This window comes from Heptranchias perlo, chromosome 2 (genome assembly GCF_035084215.1).
Source record: "Heptranchias perlo isolate sHepPer1 chromosome 2, sHepPer1.hap1, whole genome shotgun sequence".
In the NCBI taxonomy this organism is placed as follows: Eukaryota; Metazoa; Chordata; class Chondrichthyes; order Hexanchiformes; family Hexanchidae; genus Heptranchias; species Heptranchias perlo.
The window spans coordinates 118,648,921-118,669,160 of record NC_090326.1 but is presented as its reverse complement, the minus strand read 5'-3'; the positions used below and the strand labels follow the sequence as shown (position 1 = coordinate 118,669,160).

Below are 20,240 nucleotides of genomic sequence, written 5' to 3'. Positions count from 1 at the left end.
TGGCTGGACTCCTTGGTACTGTACAATTCCACTGTTGCTGAACTGAACGACACTGCTGTAGGAAGAAGCTAGGCAGAGGCCACTGGCAGGAGGAGAGATATCTCTGGACTGCTCTTTTGCATTACTTAGGGTTAGATGAAGAGGGGTGGGAGGAGGCTCGTGTGGAGCATAAACACGCTGACATGGACCAGTTGGGCCGAATGGACTGTTTCAGTGCTGTACATTCTATATACTTAATGGTCAGCTGAGTGTTGAATTGCCTACTTAACCTCTAGTGGTCTGTGTGCCTGGTTAGCTAGGGAGAAAGAGATTTTGTACCCTCAAAGAAAATTGTGGCCACTGACTCCGCTTTTAGGGAAGAATAGGGATGAGGATGTTGACTATTTAATAATACAGAATCTGTAAAAGCTACAGAAGTACAAAAGACAGTATTTAAAATGCTCAAATCAGCAGCAATTTAAAAGGAAGAGGTGATGAGCTGTGGAAGGAATGCTAAACATTTGAATTTATTTATCTTTTTCTGTAATCATTTATAGCTGTTGCTTTTTTATTCTGTCTCCTTTTTGTTTCCCATCTTTTCTAATAAAACTAATATGTACAGTTTCACATTAGTTAAATGCTTACAGCACTTTAGAATTTGCCAGTCTACAGTGACACTTGTAGTAAGTCAAGAACTGCAGAAAAGGCAATTTCTAAACATTTAATTCCTTTCAGTTCTCTGAAATGCAGTTTTAATGTAGAGCTGGTGATTTCTAAAGCACTTGAATCAATGTTTTGACATTTTGTTTTTTTTCCTTATTCATACAGGGAGAGATGGCAGTAAGATTCCAACATTTTTTTTTCTAGTGTTCAGAGCAAAAAGCATTTGGAATACCCTGAGACTTTTCTTTTCTCTTTCCCCCCACTGCAAGCAATGCACTGAACATTTAGATTTAATTTTCCCATCACAGTTTCAAATTTGTAGTTAAAATATGTGAATTCAAGTAATCTGAACAGGCTTTAGAAAGAAATTGAAACAAATGCTAATAAAAATAAATGGGGATCAGGGCAAGATAACCTCCACTTGTTTGTTTTCCATCCTTCCATGAAATGAAGCATTATAGAGATAATGGCCAAAGAACTGACCAAATGTGTAATTAACATTTTGCCACATTTTGCTCGGTAATCAGGGTTTCCTTGGCAATCTCAATGTGAACAGATAAAATTTGTAAAAATGTTAGAATTCCTGTGACTTGGTAAAGAAATGGTTCTGTCCAGCCGTTCAGCTAGATATGTACAGCTGCTTGATTGCCACTGGTGGAGAGCTCAATTGGGGAGAAACCATAAAAGTTAAAATCACAAACCGTTTTAGTTAGAAAGATGTCCTCTCATGGTATGTTCTTGATAGTCCATATGTTGGTATATATGTTCTTCCCTTTTTCAGTTATCTAGAAGGTCTTTGGATAACCAGAACAGTGTTGATGCCCTAATAAAATCAGAGAGAACAGTTTGGGCTAAAGAAAAATCTAACCTGCAGAAGGCCCTAAAGCTGGCAGAGGCAGAGCTAGCTAAATTGAAGGCGGAAGCCAGAAGTGAAGCTTTACAGACGGAACTGCTTGGATCAGTTTCTGAAACTGTTGCTATAAAGGTAAGCTGGTTGAAAGTGTGCGTTGTCTTGACTGCTGTTGTAGTTTATCAGACTTATCTTGAATATAACATGGTAAATGGAGAGATATTTCTGCTTTTTTGTGGATTTTTAAATGTAGCAGTTGTAGAGAGCCTCGATGTTAACCTGAAAGACATTCCCTTAAGCCTCCGAATCGTTTGTATATTAGCTTATAAAGGTGCATCAATGTGTAACAGAAATATCTGAGATTCAGCGTTTTGACAGCAACCTTTTTTTCCTCTTTTAGAGAATTTATGGAAAGTATCTGCGGGCAGAGAGTTTCCGAAAAGCTCTCATTTATCAGAAGAAGTACCTGTTACTTCTACTCGGTGGATTTCAAGAATGTGAGCAAGCGACACTCTCATTTATAGCCAGAATGGGGGGTCACCCATCCTACACCAATTTACAGATTATTACCCACCGTTCCAGAGGTTTTACCAAATTCCGCTCGGTGGTTAGGGTTTCCATAGCAATCTCAAGGTAAGCAATTGAAATGTGCAAAGGTGTTAGAATCTATTTAATTTGGTAAATAAATGATGTTTCTACCATGGCCTGCAACTAGATAAGTAAAACTGTTTGATTGGCACCAGTAGTGCTGCTTTAGTTATATTCTAACAATATATGTTGCTGTGCTATCAGGTGTTCAGAATTTTCCTAGTTGTGAAACCTAGGAGGAGTTTTGGATTAGAACACTGTCTTTTCACCTCTGGGCCTGGATCTGAATCCAGCCAAAACTGAGAAATTGAAAATCTCCTCTTCCTTATGGGTTTAAAAGTCTTATTTGAAATGATTTTGACCAATATTGACTCTGTTTATAGTGGACATGAGTGCAAGGCACACAACTTTCAGTACTATTTGCGATCCGTTACATGAAAGGCTATGATTATGGGACATGGAGATGTAAACGGTGATCTGAAGTTGAAGTTAAGGCATTTGGTGGGGCAGGATACTGTATAACTGTTGAATTCCTCAATGTCAATTCTTTTATATCTCTGCTATAAACTAGAAAAGTTATACATCAGTCATAGCACAAGAAATGGTACTGACAGCACAGAACAAGTTGTTTTAGTGATACAGGAACTACTTTTATCTGTTATTGATGGGTATCATTTATATAAATGATAAAATAATGTCTCCTATAACCGTCAAATGATGCAACATTTCTAATACAAGTATGTTATGTATCTGTGTATGCCATTTGTAATATTCCTCCTGTCCTTGAATGGTTGATGTAGGCACTAATGCTAAATGTGGAAAATGTACCATTCAACAGCATTGAAATCTTTTCACCTTGATCACAAAATTCACATAAAAACACCAGAGTTTGCTAGTACTTTTGTTTCAAAATACTATAATTAGTAACACTGAGTTGTATACAGATGGGATCCGTTAAGTTCTGCTGTGTGGGAGAAACAGCTTACGAATTGGTTTCTAAGCTATTTCAAAATTCTACACTGAATAATGTTTCTAAATAAAAGGACTAAAGAAAGTTCATTGTTTTTACTTGAGTGTTTCATTCTTGGTAACAGTAAGTGTGAAACTCAAGCCAATTAATGATCAAATCTAAATTATCTAATCTAATACATTCAAATATAAGTTTGGATATTAACTTTTTGATTTAATCTATTTGATTTTATATTGAATCTGAGCTCATTTATTCTGATCATTTTTTCACATTTCTAGTGCTGGTTTAATGTGTTCAATTTTTTAAAGGCAATGGGTTATTATATAAAACATTCATGTGATTTTTTTTATTCGTTCATGGGATGTGGACGTCGCTGGCAAGGCCAGCATTTATTGCCCATCCCTAATTGCCCTTGAGAAGGTGGTGGTGAGCCGCCTTCTTGAACCGCTGCAGTCCGTGTGGTGAAGGTTCTCCCACAGTGCTGTTAGGAAGGGAGTTCTAGGATTTTGACCCAGTGACGATGAAGGAACGGCGATATATTTCCAAGTCGGGATGGTGTGTGACTTGGAGGGGAATGTGCAGGTGGTGTTGTTCTCATGTGCCTGCTGCCCTTGTCCTTCTAGGTGATAGAGGTCGCGGGTTTGAGAGCTGCTGTCGAAGAAGCATTGGTGAGTTGCTGCAATGCATCCTGTGGATGGTACAAACTGCAGCCACAGTGCGCCGGAGGTGAAGGGAGTGAATGTTTAGGGTGGTGGATGGGGTGCCATTCAAGCGGGCTGCTTTGTCCTGGATGGTGTCGAGCTTCTTGAGTGTTGTTGGAGCTGCACTCATCCAGGCAAGTGAAGAGTATTCCATCACACTCCTGACTTGTGCCTTGTAGATGGTGGAAAGGCTTTGGGGAGTCAGGAGGTGAGTCACTCGCTGCAGATTGTGATACAGTGAAGTTTGTTAAACCTTTTAAAATTATTTTTTCCAGATTGAGATTCTTGGTACGTAGATGGCTGCGAGCTGCTGGGTCAAGTAGTTTGACTGGTAACAGGAATGGACACGGTCAGGTTTTGGGTAAGCTCACCAGGATCAGTGAAGAGATGGCATTAGTGCTGAAATTAAAAGCTCCTTTAAAGCCTCTACTTTTAATATACTATAATCTCACAATATTTGTACTTTTTCAATTTTGTCAATTTGAAATTGTACAGCATGATCACAAACTGTGAGCACAAAATAAATGCCTTTGGGTATCTGTTAGTTGTGTTGAGCTCTGTAACGTTACCAAAAGAAATAAAGGATATAGCAGCAGTTTGTAAGATACACATTGCAAAATTTAATTGGTATCAATGTATTTTTTTTAGTTTTTAAAATACAATTAATTGCATTGAAATTTAAGGGGGCCTTAAACCACTTTGATATTTGCTCCTTAATTTCTCTCTCTCCCTCTTACTCAATAGTTGACTCCCTTCTGTAAGCAATATACAGCTGATTGTAGGTTATGGCAATCCATGCTAGAGACTTCGCCATAAGTTCTGCCATTGCTGGTAATTGTTGGTCTTTAATCAGACATCAGAAGATACCCTGCAGCAGATTAAAGTAGGGTAATAGTTTCTCCTCTGGTATAACAAAGCACACCATCTGGTAAATTAATAAAATGACTACCACATTTTGAGGAGACCTCAAACACAGATCTACAGCTATTTGATTGTGAAGCAAATACGGTGAAACTGGTTAATACTTGTCACTCATACATTCAATTTTTCTTTAAAATCTAGGTAATGAGGTAAGAGTGGATTCTCCTTTCCTGCATTCTGGGAGCATGTCTTCGGAGTCACCCCTGACTAGAGAATTATATGGAGATCGTAGACACTGTGCAAGTAGACATAGATCTGAATCTCCCAGATCAGCCACAAATTCTCAACCCAGGTAATTTTTTTTTATAGTTATTGTAACATGTGAAGTGTTGTAGTATATATCCAGTCAGACCTCACCATCTGCTCTACCTCTTATGTTAAGAATTGTGGTCCATTACCATCATTTACCAAAAAATCATAAATTAGTAATATTTCTAGAAGGTTCACATATTATTAAGCATATCTGTATACTTAAGAAAAAATGCAACAGTTTCATCTAAATAGCACCTTGTCACATCTTTCAAACATCTCAAAGCTCCTCTTTCTCACATTCTTTTACACACCTATTTGAAAATGCAGTGACTGCTGTTATATAAGAAAGCATGTTCTTTTGAATAGTTTTTGTTACTATCCTGTTATCATTACACCATGTTTTTTTATATATATATATTTCAATGAGCGAAAAATGTTTGTGAAGGCAATTGTAATTCACACATAATAAAAACAGAAAATGCTGGAAACACTCAGCAGGTCAGGCAATATCTGTGGAGAGAGAAATGGAATTAACGTTTCAGGTCGATGACCTTTTGACAGAGCTGGAAGAAGTAAAGATTTAACAGTTTTTAAGCAAGTACAGAGCCTGGGAAGGGGGGGAGGGGAGGAAGGAACAAAAGGGATGGATTGTGATAGGGTGGAGGGCAGGAGGGATTAAATGACAAAAGGGATGATGGTGCAAGGCAAGGAGGATGGTAATGGGACAAGTAAAGAAACAAAAGGTGGATCTAGAGGAGCTGTAAATGGCAACAGCAGAACCATTACCAGCACCTTCCGTCTGGAAAAAATGGGAGCAGTGGTTATAACCTGAAGTTATTGAAATCAGTATTGAGTCCGGAAGATTGTAAAGCGCCTAATCAAAAGATGAGGTGCTGTTCCTCGAGCTTCTGTTGAGCTTCATTGGAAGAGTGTAGGAGGCCAAGGACAGAGAGGTGGGAGTGGGATGGAAAAGTAAAATGTAATTCATACATGCAGCTCCATATCATTAGCTATGTTAGATAGTTATTATGTCAACAGTGGATCCAGGTGTTTGATTTTTTTTTTAAATGTCCTAGGTATCAATCCAATCTACCTGATTCTAGTCCAGGTTCTTTGGCATCCTCACACCTCCAAAGCTATGATCCTGACAGAGCTTTAACAGATTACATTAATAGATTGGAATCATTGCAGAGACGACTGGGAAGTGTGCAATCAGGTAACATATTTTCAGTACAGATAAAACTGGTTTTGTCTTTTTTTTTCTGGGATGGGGAGCTATGAATCCTCTAGTTTTTCCCTAGGTCATGCTCCAAAAGTGGATGAGAGGACAAGCCAGTAACCTGCTTTCAAGCTTCCTTCAGTACTGCTCTTCAGATAGTTGCTGAATATGTATGACCCCAGCTGGGATGATGTTCCTAATTATAGTGCATCTGAGATCACAACGGTGTGATTTGAAGATGGGGCCCATCATGTCTCCCCTCTATGCATTGGTGCATTTTTACAACTGTTCTTTTATCCATTTAAAATTATATACTGATTTTATTAAAGTTGAGCTTTATAGGGCTACCAAATCCTAGTTTTGCAGCACTAGCTTTGCCCTGAAATTCTGTTTGTAATGTTAAAGTAAACCCCTTTCTGTGAATGTGTATCATAGGCATCCTTAGTGCAGTAGTATCGAAAGCAGGTCACATTATTCATTGCAAGTTGCAGTTTAAATTTTTCCCCTCTAGTTTTTCCAGATACTAGGTGAAATTCATATCTCAGAATTTTTTTTTTTTATTCGTTCACGGGATGTGGGCGTCGCTGGCAAGGCCGGCATTTATTGCAAGAGAGTACCCCTAGTGAAAACTGCATATTTTTAACCAATGTAAGGAATCTTACAACACCAGGTTATAGTCCAACAATTTTATTTTAAAATCACAAGCTTTCGGAGATTATCCCCTTCGTCAGGTGAAAAGGGGATAATCTCCAAAAGCTTGTGATTTTAAAATAAAATTGTTGGACTATAACCTGGTGTTGTAAGATTCCTTACATTTGTCCACCCCAGTCCATCACCGGCATCTCCACATCTTTTTAACCATGCATGATAAACCATAACAGTCTTGCCATCAGAAAGCTTAGGCACCATAGAATAATAGTGCATGTTTACTGCTTTTTCTCTTTTGGTATAAGATATAAAGTAAAGGCCCTGACCAGTCATGTGATATGATAAATAAGTCTACCAGTGGGACTGACTGGATAACTGATAGGTGATCAAGTGTTGTACAGGTTTTAATATTTAGAAGAATTTTCTTAAGTACATAATTTGCTTATAAAATTTTAGGACGACTCGCCTTCTGCTTTTTTCCCTGCCCTCTTTGGGACATCATTAGATCTCTGCTCAGTGCCTTCCACCTTTGCAGAGAGCAGAAACTCATCTTCTGAAGAATTGTGATAGATTCTTTTTAAAGTCTGATGTAATCAAGGGAGTTGAGAGGTGATGAATCACAAGAGTTTAGATGCATCAGAACTCTAATTCTCAGTTATGTGGTTGTATGCTCCAACAAAATGGTAAATTGCATCTCCAGAGTCTTGTAAACAAACAAACCCCCATTCAAACATTCTGTTTGAAATAAATATGTTGGTTTCTTTGTTTTGTTTTTGCAGAACATTGTGTATACTGCTATTTTTTTTATTATGAAATCTCTTCATTCAATTGTTCTGGATTTTACAGTTCTATTTGTTTTGCTTCTTATATAAAATGAGGACTCAATGAGAATGCCTAACAAAATATGGCAGCTTTTCCCACACCTAAAATAATGGAGATAGAGCGTAATTTGAGAGGCAGCTTAGTGTGGAAAATCTTGCTTGCCATTTTTTTTGTCCTGTGCACTTCCTCATGAGTGGCTATGTCATTGATGCTCTTATGCAGCCTGCAAACCTTACAGTTTACAAGCACAGAATGCACTTTTTTTGATTTATTATTACAGAAAAATAACAGCGTCCAGTGAATATATCCACAGACATAAGGCGTCAAACACACATCTGGAATCGGTGCCATATTTTTTGAATAATTAATGAGCAAAACTATATAAATCATATGTGTTAAATGTCATAGAAAATTCTGGGTAAAACTTTTTTTTAATGATTTATACTGCCTTCATGCTCATCCCTTCCTAGGTAACCCAATGCATTATTTGATGTGGTACTGAGCCATACAGACTGGGATGGTCCCAGATTCAGTTCTGGTCTGTGCTGAATTAGCTGATTGCAGCAGTAATAAAGGCATTACAGTTGGCTTCACGATATTGAGGCTAGAATGGGCAAGGAAATACAACCAGGGTACCCACTTTTGATTCCTATTGGGAAGTAGACACCAGATAAGAACAGGGTCAGACTTGACTGTGATGCTTCCCAGAGTGAAATAGCCTGCTAACATTCATCATCTGCATTCATGCACGGAAAATGGCGAGTTATATTACGACTCTTGGGATATGAGTCAGTGCCTTCAGGCAAGGAGGGAGAGAAAGGAGAGAAAATTGAATGACAAAAAGCAAGAATGTGTTTTATAGAAATTACTTGAACTTAATGTTTGGTAGACTTGAATTTTAATAATCAGTGAGTGCACATAATTTTTTCAAACAGCATTTTGTTTATTTGCTGGATTTGAGTATTAGTCTCCTCAGCTGTCAGAACTTTTGGGGAGGGGTTAGTCGTAGCCTTTTCCTGTACAGTGTCTCTTTCCTAGAAAGTTGACCAAAAAGCTATAATGATGATATCCAAAGACAAGACCATCCCATACTTTTAACTGCATACACAGCAAAAGAAGAAAAGTTTAGGCTTTAAGTGAGGCAACCAGTAAGTCTTTGTCCCTGACCACTTTCCATTAGCCCATTGTGTGCTATATTTATGAAAGTCATATCACTCATTCTAATAGACTTCTTTCTAGTTGTACAAAAAAAGTAAATATCTGTCCATGAGGTTATGTTAATGTATTGAATTTGTAGGTAGTATAGAACTAATTAAATGAGAATGTGACTGAATGTGCAAATGTCATACAGATGGATAGTTACCCATAGTTTCTCTTCATATCAGTTTAGAATGTAAGTACAATTATTTATAGTAAGATCTTATCCGTTTATGTTAGATCAAAAACACGAAAATGTGCATTGAATGTCTTACCAATGAGTCCCACCAGCTCAGTAGGTTGTTTATTTTCAATCTTGTTAAAAACAGATCAGTGTATCCCAGTGTTCAGCCCTAATGTATAAGCCAGTTGTTGATACCCAAGAAGAAGATGAAAGCAGCAGTAACCACTGGTGTATGTCTTTCCTCATGCATGTTACTTCTGTCAAGAATGCAGTTAGTTGAAAAATAGGATTCAGAATTTATCCCAACCCAGAGTGAGACCTTTATAATACAATCAGGTTACAATTTCACTTATAATATAGATCTTTTTAAATGGGTTAATTATACCACTGTTTCCCTTTGTACATTTTCCAATATGGGGTGAATGATGTGGAATATTTGTTTATAAAGTGCACTATGACTTTTAATCAATTTGTTCTCCTCCCTTCTTATTTAGGTTCAACTTCTTATGCTCAGATGCACTTTGGGGCTAGAAGATAGTGTCTTGGAAACAGATTTTGACTTGAAACTGAATTGCCTTTGAAGCTGTGCTTTGTTTTTCTATTGTTTTATGTACATTGTGGGACCATCATGGATTTGATAATGGAAATGTGTCTTGCCTGCAAGTCCAAATGAAATGAGTTTAAATGTGTTTTATCCTTTATATAAGTTTAAGCTTCCAGTGTGCACAATACAATCTGTCTGAACAATTTAAGTGTATATTTGTGGAATGCTAATTTAAACATGATTATAACTTAATGCTGATTATTTAAAGGGTGGAAGGAAAAATGTTTGCTAAATGGTTCCAAGTGCACTGCAGTCTTGCTGATGGCTGCTGAGGTTACACTACATGGTCCATAAATAGCTATGGCATTGTGGACAGTACACTGTTAGTAGAGGAATTATTTTTGTAATGGTAGAAGTTTTGAATTATATGGGTATTTTGTCAAAGTATTGAAATAAACATGATTTCAAAATTCAGATTTCTGAAACTTGTGCGCTTTCTCTGTGTGAAGTATGTTATGAAGGCAAGAAGATAAATTGCTTGTAGAATTTTAACTTGTTTAAGTCAGATTTTCCCTTTATTTAACTGAGAGTTGAAAGAGCAATTTTGGAAACAGAAATTAGATCTTTTGCTGGATTTGACCCCTGAAAACTGGTCCAAAAGGTGATCTAATATTCTATCCTCTTGTAGTGGCAGTAAATCTCAAAGCAGTGGATATCTGTGTTTCCCCATTCTTTTAATTATGTCCTTGACATACAATATGAGAAGCAGATGGGAGCATTGTTCCTTCCAAGATTCTGAGGTTCTGCATCATTTGATTTCTTCTTTCAATATAAGAATGTTTCAATATGGAATGTGAAAATTAGATCCATTCCCATTAAGATCACTCCTTCCTACAAAGCATGTACAATTTGCACTTTCATGGATGCTACCCAAATTATTTAATTCATGAGAGAGGTGAAAAACAGTTAATAACACTTCAAATGTGATAACTAAAATTCCTCTCGATTCAGAGTAATTTAATGAAAACTCCAGGAAAACAGTCTAACATTGCAGCCTACCTTATTGAACCCTGAGAAGTAGCATTTCATAAATGATGCTGCCATAGTCACAGCAGGACTACAATCATAATGTTCCAGAGTATTTATTAAACAGTGTCTACGTGTAGCCTTAAAACCTTCAATCCTGCCATTAACCAGACACACCCAACCTCTTTAAAGGAGTGAATTCATCTAACAACTTTCAAGGTCAATGTTCTTGCTTTGTTACCCTCCATGGACTAAAAGATCTACTCAGGAAAGGAAGGGTTAAAAGTTTATTCTGATAATTAGTAGTTGCACTGAGATTTGCCAATTTTGTACATGTATGATGTACTGGAATCACAGAAGCTAAATAACCTGCCTCCCTATAAATTACCTATAGCTTTCAGCATTTCAAACACCTGGATCAACTTTCCTGATGTTTCAGCTAATTAAGGCAGTGAATGAAGACCAGAAGGTCCCAGTTTTTATCCCAACAAATGCTGAGTTAGATAATCTCACCCAGGGCAGTCGTGGGGCCTAGGCTTAGGAAGGGGATGTTGGTCAGTTAAATTCTCTCAGCCTATCTTCATAATTTGAATTGTGCTTGTTGCTCCTCTCTGAATCCTTTCAAATGTATCAATGGGTTTTTTAAAGTTGGAGTGCCCAAAATTCTATATGCGCCCTTTTTTGGATTTTGGTGGAACATAATCAAATGCCATCGATATATCCCAGTACTTCATTAGCTTTATTGATAATAGCGCTCTGTGACTGGATAATTTCAGTGAATGCTCAAGAATTGCACCCAAATCCTTTCTAATGGACGCCGTCCTGTGGATGAGAAGTTAAACCAAGGTCCCATCTGCTTATTTAAAAGGACATTAAACATCCCATGCCACTATTGCAAGAAGTGCGAAAATGTTTCCTGGTATCCTGGCCAATGTTTGTTCCTCAACACCACCTAAACAAGTGGTCATTCATCTCACTGCTGTTTGCCTATGTAACAATTACTGAACTCAAAGTAATTTTTCAGAATAGAATCCGTTTATTGTGCTCCAGTTTCATGTCTCCTGTAACAGTGTATGTTGTTTTATATTTATCTACATTAAATTTTGTCATGCCTTAACCCATCTTCTTAATTTGTCCAAATAACTTTGAATGCCATCAGTCTCTCCTGCAACAATCATCTGATCAAATATCTTGGTATTAGCAGTAAATTTTCTCCATATTTCTTGGTGATGTAAACAGCATGGAACCCAGAATAGACCTCTACTTCTATATTGCTAAGCTCTCATAAAGCGGCAAACAAAAATTATCTGTGACTGTTCCAGAGATGTAAAAATAAATTTTCTTTTAAATGTAACTGTACCCTTGTATACCTGATGAAAGTACTTGTGACTCTTGTGCTGCTGCACACCATCCATTTACTATTGCAGGAAGTGGACTCCAGCATGGAATAGGTTATCCTCATCAAGAATACTGATCTGAGGTCCAGGAACAAGGGATGGGTTTTGCTGTGAACTTTGGGCATGGTGGGGTACAATATCAAAATTTGTTGATGACACAAAATAGGGGGTTTTGCAAACAGTGACATCTGTAAAAGACAGGTAGGTGGCGTATGCAACTCGGTGCAGAAGTATGAGATAATGCATTTTGAGACGAAAATCAAGGAAAGGGAATACTGTCAACTCAATGGAAAGATGCTGAAGGGGTGGATGAACAGAGCAACTTAGGGTTTCAAAAATATAATTCCTTGAAAATGCACGTGCAAGTCAATAAAACCATAAAAAAGCCAATAGCATTTTGGGTTTTATCAGTAGGAGCGTAGAGTACAAGAGCAAAGGAGTATTAAAATTTTATAAAGCATTGGCTAGGCTGCAGTCAGAATAATGTATGCAATTTGGGCATCCCATAATTGAAAGGACAATATTGCCATAGAATGTACATATTCAGTAGGGATGGGAGATCCAGGGTCATGAAATACGTAGGCCGTAGAGTTAGGTTGGATGTTCAGAAGTATTTCTTTTCAGAATCTTCACACTCTGGAACAGATTACCGAAGCGTGCGGTGAATATGGATTCCCTGCAGCCCATCAAAAGGAATTGGATAAGTTCCTGAGAGAGGAGATTTCAATTTATAGAAGGTAAGTTACGAGGTAGCTGTTAAATAGAGGGATTCATGAGTTACTGCAGTCTTAGAGTTTGCTCGATTGCCTAAGGAGATCAGAGAAAAATTTCCCAGAGTCTTTTTCTTAAATTGGACACTTTTTTCCCCCTTTATTTTTTTTGCCTCTCCTAGGAGGTTGCGTGATTGTGGGGAGGATGGGTCAGTGGTGTACAAGGTTGCACCATGTCTGGATGGGACAGGCTTGATGCGCCCGATGATCCTTTCCGGTTTCTTTTTCGTATGTTTATGTGTCATTTACGAGGAGAAACTTGAGGTACTGGGACTATTTCCACTGGAGCTAAGATAGCGAGAGATTTAATAAAGGTTTTTAAAATTGAGGGGTTTTCAAAGGGTGAATAGATAAATACTATTTCCTATGGCTGTGGGTTGAGGAAGAGACCATTGCTGCTTGTAAAGGCAAAGTAGATTCATATTTGAAGCAGTGAATGTTACAGGGCTATGAAGAGAGAAAGAGAGTTAGTTTTGAATTGCTTTGGCAAAGAGCCAGCATAGACATGATGGGCCAAATGGCCTCCTTCTGTGATTCTATGAAACCTGCAAACTGGATCACTAGTTGCAGTCTTTATTTAATGCTTAAGTTGCCAGTACTCCTAGCTTTGCAGCTATCTTCACCACTTGTTTGCCCTAGACAGTTAACACATGCTATTTAATTATTTTTCTCCGTTAGTTCTATCCCATTTGGTGACTTGGTATATGGTTCCGCAGATGCTGGTCTCCCTCTGGTACTTCGGCCAAGTGACGATTCTTCGATGTCGGCAGGGAATTTAACTGTAAGGGGCAACGTTGCCAAATCCAATCCAGTGTGCAAACAAATGCAATCTGCAGACATTTTCCAGCACAGGGCACTGCTTAGGAATGGTGACTATGAATCGTGGGGATTTATTCCTCCCTAGCCTTAACGAAGTAGTTACTCAATTGTAGTAACACCCTGAGCTAAATAATCAGGCAAGGAAATCAAATCTAAAGTATGGACCTGTTTGCCAAGTTAAGGAGCTGAACATGTTATCAAAATGTATATACAATCTTAATAATGTGGACAAGGAACATTAGTCAGTCTTACTCATCGTTACTTAGCCTCTGTACTGAACACAGCAGCTTATTTACATCGAGTTACATTGCAACTACAGCGCAGAAACGGGCCTTTCGGCCCAACAGGTTCTTGCCGGTGTTTATGCTCCACACAAGCCTCCTCCCACTCTTGATCTAACCCCATCAGCATATTCTTCTATTCCTTTCTCCCTCATGTGCTTATCTAGCTTCCCCTTAAATGCATTTATGCTAGTTGCCTCAACTACTCCTCATGGTAGCGAGTTCCACATTCTAACCACTCTCTCGGTAAAGAAGTTTCTCCTGAATTCCATATTAGATTTATTAGTCACTATTTTATATTTATGGCCTCTAGTTCTGGTCTCCTCCGCAAGTGGAAACATCTTCTCCACGTCTACTCTTTCATAATCTTAAAGACCTCCATCAGGTCACCCCTCAGTCTTCTCTTTTCTAGAGAAAAGAGCCTCAGCCTGTTCAATCTTTCCTGATACCAGAACTGAGAGGTAATGCCTATCATCCGAGGAAATCTTTTTTGCACCTTCTCCAGTGCATCTATATCTTTTTTTATAATAAGGAGACCAGAACGGACTGCAGCGGTTTAAGAAGGCGGCTCACCACCACATTCTCATGGGTAATAAATGCTGGCCTTGACGGCGACTCCCACATCCCATGAATGAATAAAAGAGAACTGTTCACAGTGCTCCAAGTGTGGACTAACCAAGGTTCTATACAAGTTTAACATAACTTCTCTGCTTTTCAATTCTATCCCTCTGGAAATGAATCCCAGTGCTTGGTTTCCTATTTTTTGTGGCCTTATTATGCTGTGTCGCTACTTTGTTACCTGTGTATCCGTGTCCCCAGGTCCCTCTGCTCCTTTACCCCATTTAGACTCTTATTTTCCAAAGAATATGTGGTCTCCTTATTCTTCCTATCAAAATGTACCACCTCACACTTATCTATATTGAAATTCATTTGCCAATTATTTGCCCATTCTGCAAGTTTATTAATGACTTTCTATATTTTGTCGCAATCCTCCTCAGTATTAACTGTACCCCTCAATTTGGTGGTGTCCGCAAATTTTGGAATTGTACTTCCGATTCCCAAGTCCAAATCGTTTATGTATATGGTGAACAATAATGATCCCAGCCGCGATCTTTGTGGAACATCACTTCCCACCTTTTACCAGGCTGAATAACTACCTTTAACCCCTACTCTCTGTTTTCTGTTTTATAGCCAGCTTGTTATTCATTCTGCTACTTGTCCCCTGACTCCCCCTTCGTCATGAGTCTGCTATGCGGAAATCCAATTATATTACATCTACTGCATTACCCTTGTCTATCCTTTCTGTTACTACTTCAAAGAATTCAATAAGGTTGGTCAAGCATGACTCCTTTCTCAAATCCGTGCTATTATATTTTCAGTTTCTAAATGTTTTTCTATTGTGTCTTTGAGTAAGGATTCCATTATCTTTTCGATTACCAACATGAAGCTAACTGGTCTATAGTTTCCTGGACTGGTTCTATCTCCCTTTTTAAATATAGGAATCACATTAGCTGTCTGCCAGTCCTCTGGCACTATTCCTTTTTCTAATGAATTTTTATATATATGTAATAGCGCCTCTGCTATCTTTTCCTAACTTTTAATAGTCATGGATACAATACATCCAGACCAGGGGTTTTATTCTCTAAGATTGATTAGTTTATCAATTATCTCCACCCCCCCCCCCCCCCCCGCCTTTCTATCTTAAATTTCTTTATATCTTTTTTGATCTCTTCTTCTAATGTCATGCCCACCATGTTAGTCTCCCTGGTAAATACTGAGGCAAAGTAATTATTTAATATTTCTGCCATTACCTGTGAGTTTACATGTGTGTATCCCTATCCCTATCCTGATTATTCTTTTGTTATTTATGTGCCTGTAGAATACTTTACTATTTCTTATTTTGCCTCCATGGATGTTTTGTTCATCATAATCCAAATTTCTAAGGAGAGTGATTTTGTGTCAGATGGATGTCATACCAGAGTGCATAGTATATTGCAAGGAACTTGATAGAACTAAAGACCTTTTCCTGTTCCATATGTTTTTAACCAACTAGCATGCTCTTATTCTCCTCTCAGATCAGAGTGTTTCTCTGTGTAGCAGTTAGGTCAGGGACAACAGGTAGATGAAACTATCAAGTAGGAATTATGGTTAGGGTTAAGACCACTCAGCTCATTGCTTGTCCACTAACCCTTGCAGGGATTAGTAAAAATGGTGTGGAAGGAAACTCTTAGTGGAAGATTTGGATGTTTTTAACATTTGTGCGGTTTTAGTTTGAATTGCAGGAGGCTGGTGTTTGTGAGCCAACTCCAATATTCACATTTATCCCGACAGCGGACTGTTAAATCTAGATTTTCGTGGGTCATTAGTCTGCTGCTGGGATTTTTAAAAAATTCATTCTGGGGATATGGGTGTTGCCAACAAGGCCAGCATTTGTTGACCGTTCTTAGTTGCCCTTGAGAAGGTGGTGGTGAGCTGCCTTGAACTGTAGTAGACATGGAAATGTCCATGGATGTAGTTTATATGGACTTCCAGAAGGCATCCGATAAGGTTCCACATAAGAGACTGTTAGCTAAAGTTAAAGCTCATGGAATTGAAAGCAAATTATTGACCTGGTTAGGAGATTGGTTAGGCAGTAGAAGCCAGAGAGAAGGAATAGTGGGTATGTACTCGAATTGGAAGGAAGTGACCAGTGGTGTCCCACAAGGATCTGTACTGGGGCCTCAACTATTCACTATATTTATTAATGATTTAGGTAACACAATAGAGAGCCATATATCCAAATTTGTTCATGGCACAAAGATTGGTGGCGTAGTAAGTAGCATAGATGGGAGTATAATCTATCAATGTCATTTCATAATTTTAAGTGAGTGGACAAAACTGTGGCAGATGGATTTCAACGCAGGTAAGTGTGAGGTCATCCATTTTGGACCAAAGGAGGATAGATCTGAGTGTTTTTCATGATGAAAAGCTAGGAACAGTGGAGGTCCAAAGAGATTTAGGGGTCCATGTACACAGATCACTAAAATGTAGTAGTCAAGTACAGAAAATAATTAAAAAGGCTAATGGAATGTTAACTTTTATAACTAGGGGGCTAGAATATAAAGGGAAGTTTTGCTACAGCTATACAAAGCCCCTGGTTAGACCACATCTGGAGTACTGTGTAGTGTCCTGGGCACTACATCTTAGAATGGATATATTGGCCTTGGAAGGAGTGCAGCGCAGATTCACCAGAATGTTACCAGGGATCCAAGGAGAGATTACATAAAGTAGGCTTGTATTCCCTGGAATATAGAAGGGGTGATTTAAGTGAGGTTTTTAGGATTTTGAAAGGAATTGATAGGGCAGCTAGAGAGAAACTTGTTCCACTGGTGGGGGCGTCTAGCACAAGGGGACACAATGCTAAAATTAGAGCCAGGCCATTCAGGAGAGAAGTTAGGAAACACTTCTTCACGCAAAGGATGGTAGAAGTGTGGAACTCTCTCCCTCAAAAAGCAGTGGATGCTAGCTCAATTAATAATTTTGAATGAGAGATTTTTTGCTAGCCAAGGGTATTAAGGGATATGGAGCTAGCTTGATTGACTGGAGTTAGGATACAGATCAGCCATGACTTAATTGAATGGCAGAACCGGTTCGAGAGGCTGAATGGCATACTCCTGTTCCTATGTGCCTGGTCCAGTTGAGTTTCTGGTCGATGGTGACCACCAGGATGTTGATGGTGTGGGATTCGGCGATGGTAATGCCATTGAGAACTCCCAAGGCCACTCCTACCTGACTGTATACCACAGTGCCCCCATCCTTGGTGGGTCTGTCCTGTTGGTAGGACAGGACATATCTTGGGATGGTGATGAAGGAGTCTGGGACGTTGGCTGATTGGTATGACTATGTCAGTCTGTTGCTTGACTAGTCTGTGGAACAGCGTTCTCAACTTTTGCACCAGTGTTAGTGCACTTTGCAGGGTTATCTGGGCTGGATGTTCCTTTGTGTGTCCGAATTCATTGCCTGGCCATAGCGGTCTGTCCAGTTTTATTATTATTCTTTTTTGTAGTGGTTTGATACAACTGAGTGACTTGCTCGACCATTTCAGAGGGCAGTTAACAGTCAACCACATTGGTGTGGGACTGGAGTCACGTGTAGGCCTGACCAGGTAAGGACGGCAGTTTCTTTCCCTAAAGGACATGAGTGAATCAGTTGGGTTTTTATGACAATCCGACAGCTTCATGGTCATTTTTATTGATACCAGCTTTTTATTCCAGATTTATTTTGTTTTTTAAAACTGAATTGAAAGTCACAAATTGCCAGTGAGATTTAAACTCATTCTCTGGATTATTAGTCCAGACCTCTGCATTACTGGTCCAGTAATATAACCACACTACTGCACCCATCACCTTCTTCCTCAAAAAACCCATCCTTGACCCCTCTGTCCTTGCAAACTACCGCCCCAACTACAACCTCCCTTTCCTCTTCAAAGTCCTTGAACATGTTCTCACCTCCCAAATCCTGCAATTCCAATCAGGTTTCCACCCTTGCCACTGTACTGAAACGGTCCTAATCAAGTCAGAAATGACATCCTATTTGACTGTGACCATGGTGCACAATCCCTCCTCACCCTTCGCGACCTGTCGAGTCTTTGCCATGCTTGACCACACCATCCTCCTCCAATGCCTTTCCTCCGTTGTTTTCAGTGGGACTGTCCTCACCTGGTTCCACTTTTGTATATGCAGTTGTAGCCCGAGGATCTCCTACAATGGTTTCTCTTCCCACTCCCACACCTCTGAATCCTTGGCCCCCTCCTATTTCTAATCAACATGCTGTCCTTTGGCAGTACCATCCAAAAACACGTCACGTTCCACATGTACAATGACTACACCCAGCTCTACTTCACCACCACCACCTCTACTGCCTCTGTGTTGTCAGACTGCTTGTCTGACGTCCAGTTTTTGGATGAGCCAAAATTTCTTCCAATTAAAGATTGGGAGGACCGAAGACAGTGTCTTCAGTTCCTGGCACAAACTCTGTTCTCTAGTCACTGATGCAAGCTGTACTAGATTGTTCATAACCTCAGCATCCTATTTGACCCTGAGCTGAGGACCCCATATCCTCTCCATTACCTACTCCTGCCTCCATAATATCTCCTGTCTCCACCCCACCCATCTGCTGCTGAAACCCTCAAACCCTCATCCATGTTGTTGTTACCTCCAGATTCAACCATTCCAACGCTCTCCTGGCCAGCCTCCGATCTTCCAGCCTCCATAAACTTGAGCTCATCCAAAACTCTGCTGCCCCTATCTTAACTCGCACCAAGTCCCGTTCACTCATCAACCCTGCGCTCACTGACCCACATTGGCCCCAATTCCCTGAACGCCTTGATTTTAAAATTCTCATCCTCGTGTTCAAATCCCTCCATGGTTTCACCCCTCCCTATCTCTGTAACCTCCTCCAGCCCTACAACCCTCAGAGAACTCTGCGTTCCTCCAATTCTGGCCTCTTGTGCATCCCTCACTTGCTTTGTTCTTCGCCCCACCCTTGGCGGATGTGCCCTCAGCCGTCCAGGCCCTACACCCTGGAATTCCCACCTTAAGCCTCTCCTCTAAAGTGATCCTTAAAACCTACCTCTTTAAACAAGCTTTTTATCACTTGTCCTAACATCTCCTTCCTTGGCTTGGTGTCAATTTTTGTCTTGTTTGCACTCCTGTGAAACACCTTGGGGCATTTTACTACATTAAAGGTGATATATAAATGCAAGTTGTTGTTGTCGTCTGACCGTTGTCTTTATTTTGCGTGGGATAGAGTAGTTACATTTTTGCTCTGGGGTACAGTAACAGTTAGCTGCTGAAGTTATTTATCTGGCTGTCTCCGAGCTGCTGTCATATAGCAAAAAAAAAGGGGGTGGCATATTATTAAACTCCAAACTCTGCCTCCAGCTCTAACAGCATTATACAAGTTCAGAAAGCAGTAAAAGTATTTTTTTGGACCTTTTGAATATATAAAAAAAATCTCTTGACAATATCAGCCTGGCCTTGAGACAGATAACACCTAACCAACTGCTCCGTCAGCAGTTTATTTTGGGGGGTGGGGGCAGTGTGCAGAGCCCAGAGCCCATGGACATATCTAATTTACATTACTGCACTCTTCAGGTACAGAATGGGGAAGAGGTGGGTTAAAGGATTTTCCTGTGCTTAGAACATACTTGTTGGGTGCTAGACTCAGCATAAGTCCACCTTATAATCTTTTTCAGCCTACAGGTGATTTTTGACCTTTTGAATTCTCTGCCATGTTATTTATTGCCTTTGACTATGCCCTCAATGTTTGCATCTCCCCCTGATGGTGTTCTCCTTTGTCGGGAGTGCAGATAAAAAAGTACCACCTATTGTTTTAATCCCTATCATAAGAAATACTAACCCTAAACAAA

At 39.4% G+C, this 20,240-nt stretch overlaps 1 protein-coding gene across 3 annotated transcripts in view; it reads left to right on the top strand.

Annotated features, from left to right (window-relative positions):
* akap9 (A kinase (PRKA) anchor protein 9) overlaps positions 1-11,681 on the top strand; it is a 248,150-nt gene extending 236,469 nt beyond the window's left edge. For all 3 annotated transcript variants that reach the window (XM_068006479.1, XM_068006470.1, XM_068006463.1), the window contains 6 exons: positions 1,424-1,627; positions 1,893-2,125; positions 4,027-4,112; positions 4,814-4,964; positions 6,001-6,140; positions 9,489-11,681. In XM_068006479.1, the coding sequence (XP_067862580.1) occupies positions 1,424-1,627; positions 1,893-2,125; positions 4,027-4,112; positions 4,814-4,964; positions 6,001-6,140; positions 9,489-9,532 (858 nt within the window). In that variant the 3' untranslated portion in view covers positions 9,533-11,681. The remainder of the gene's footprint in view (positions 1-1,423; positions 1,628-1,892; positions 2,126-4,026; positions 4,113-4,813; positions 4,965-6,000; positions 6,141-9,488) is intronic.
* Positions 11,682-20,240: the final 8,559 nt, after the last annotated feature.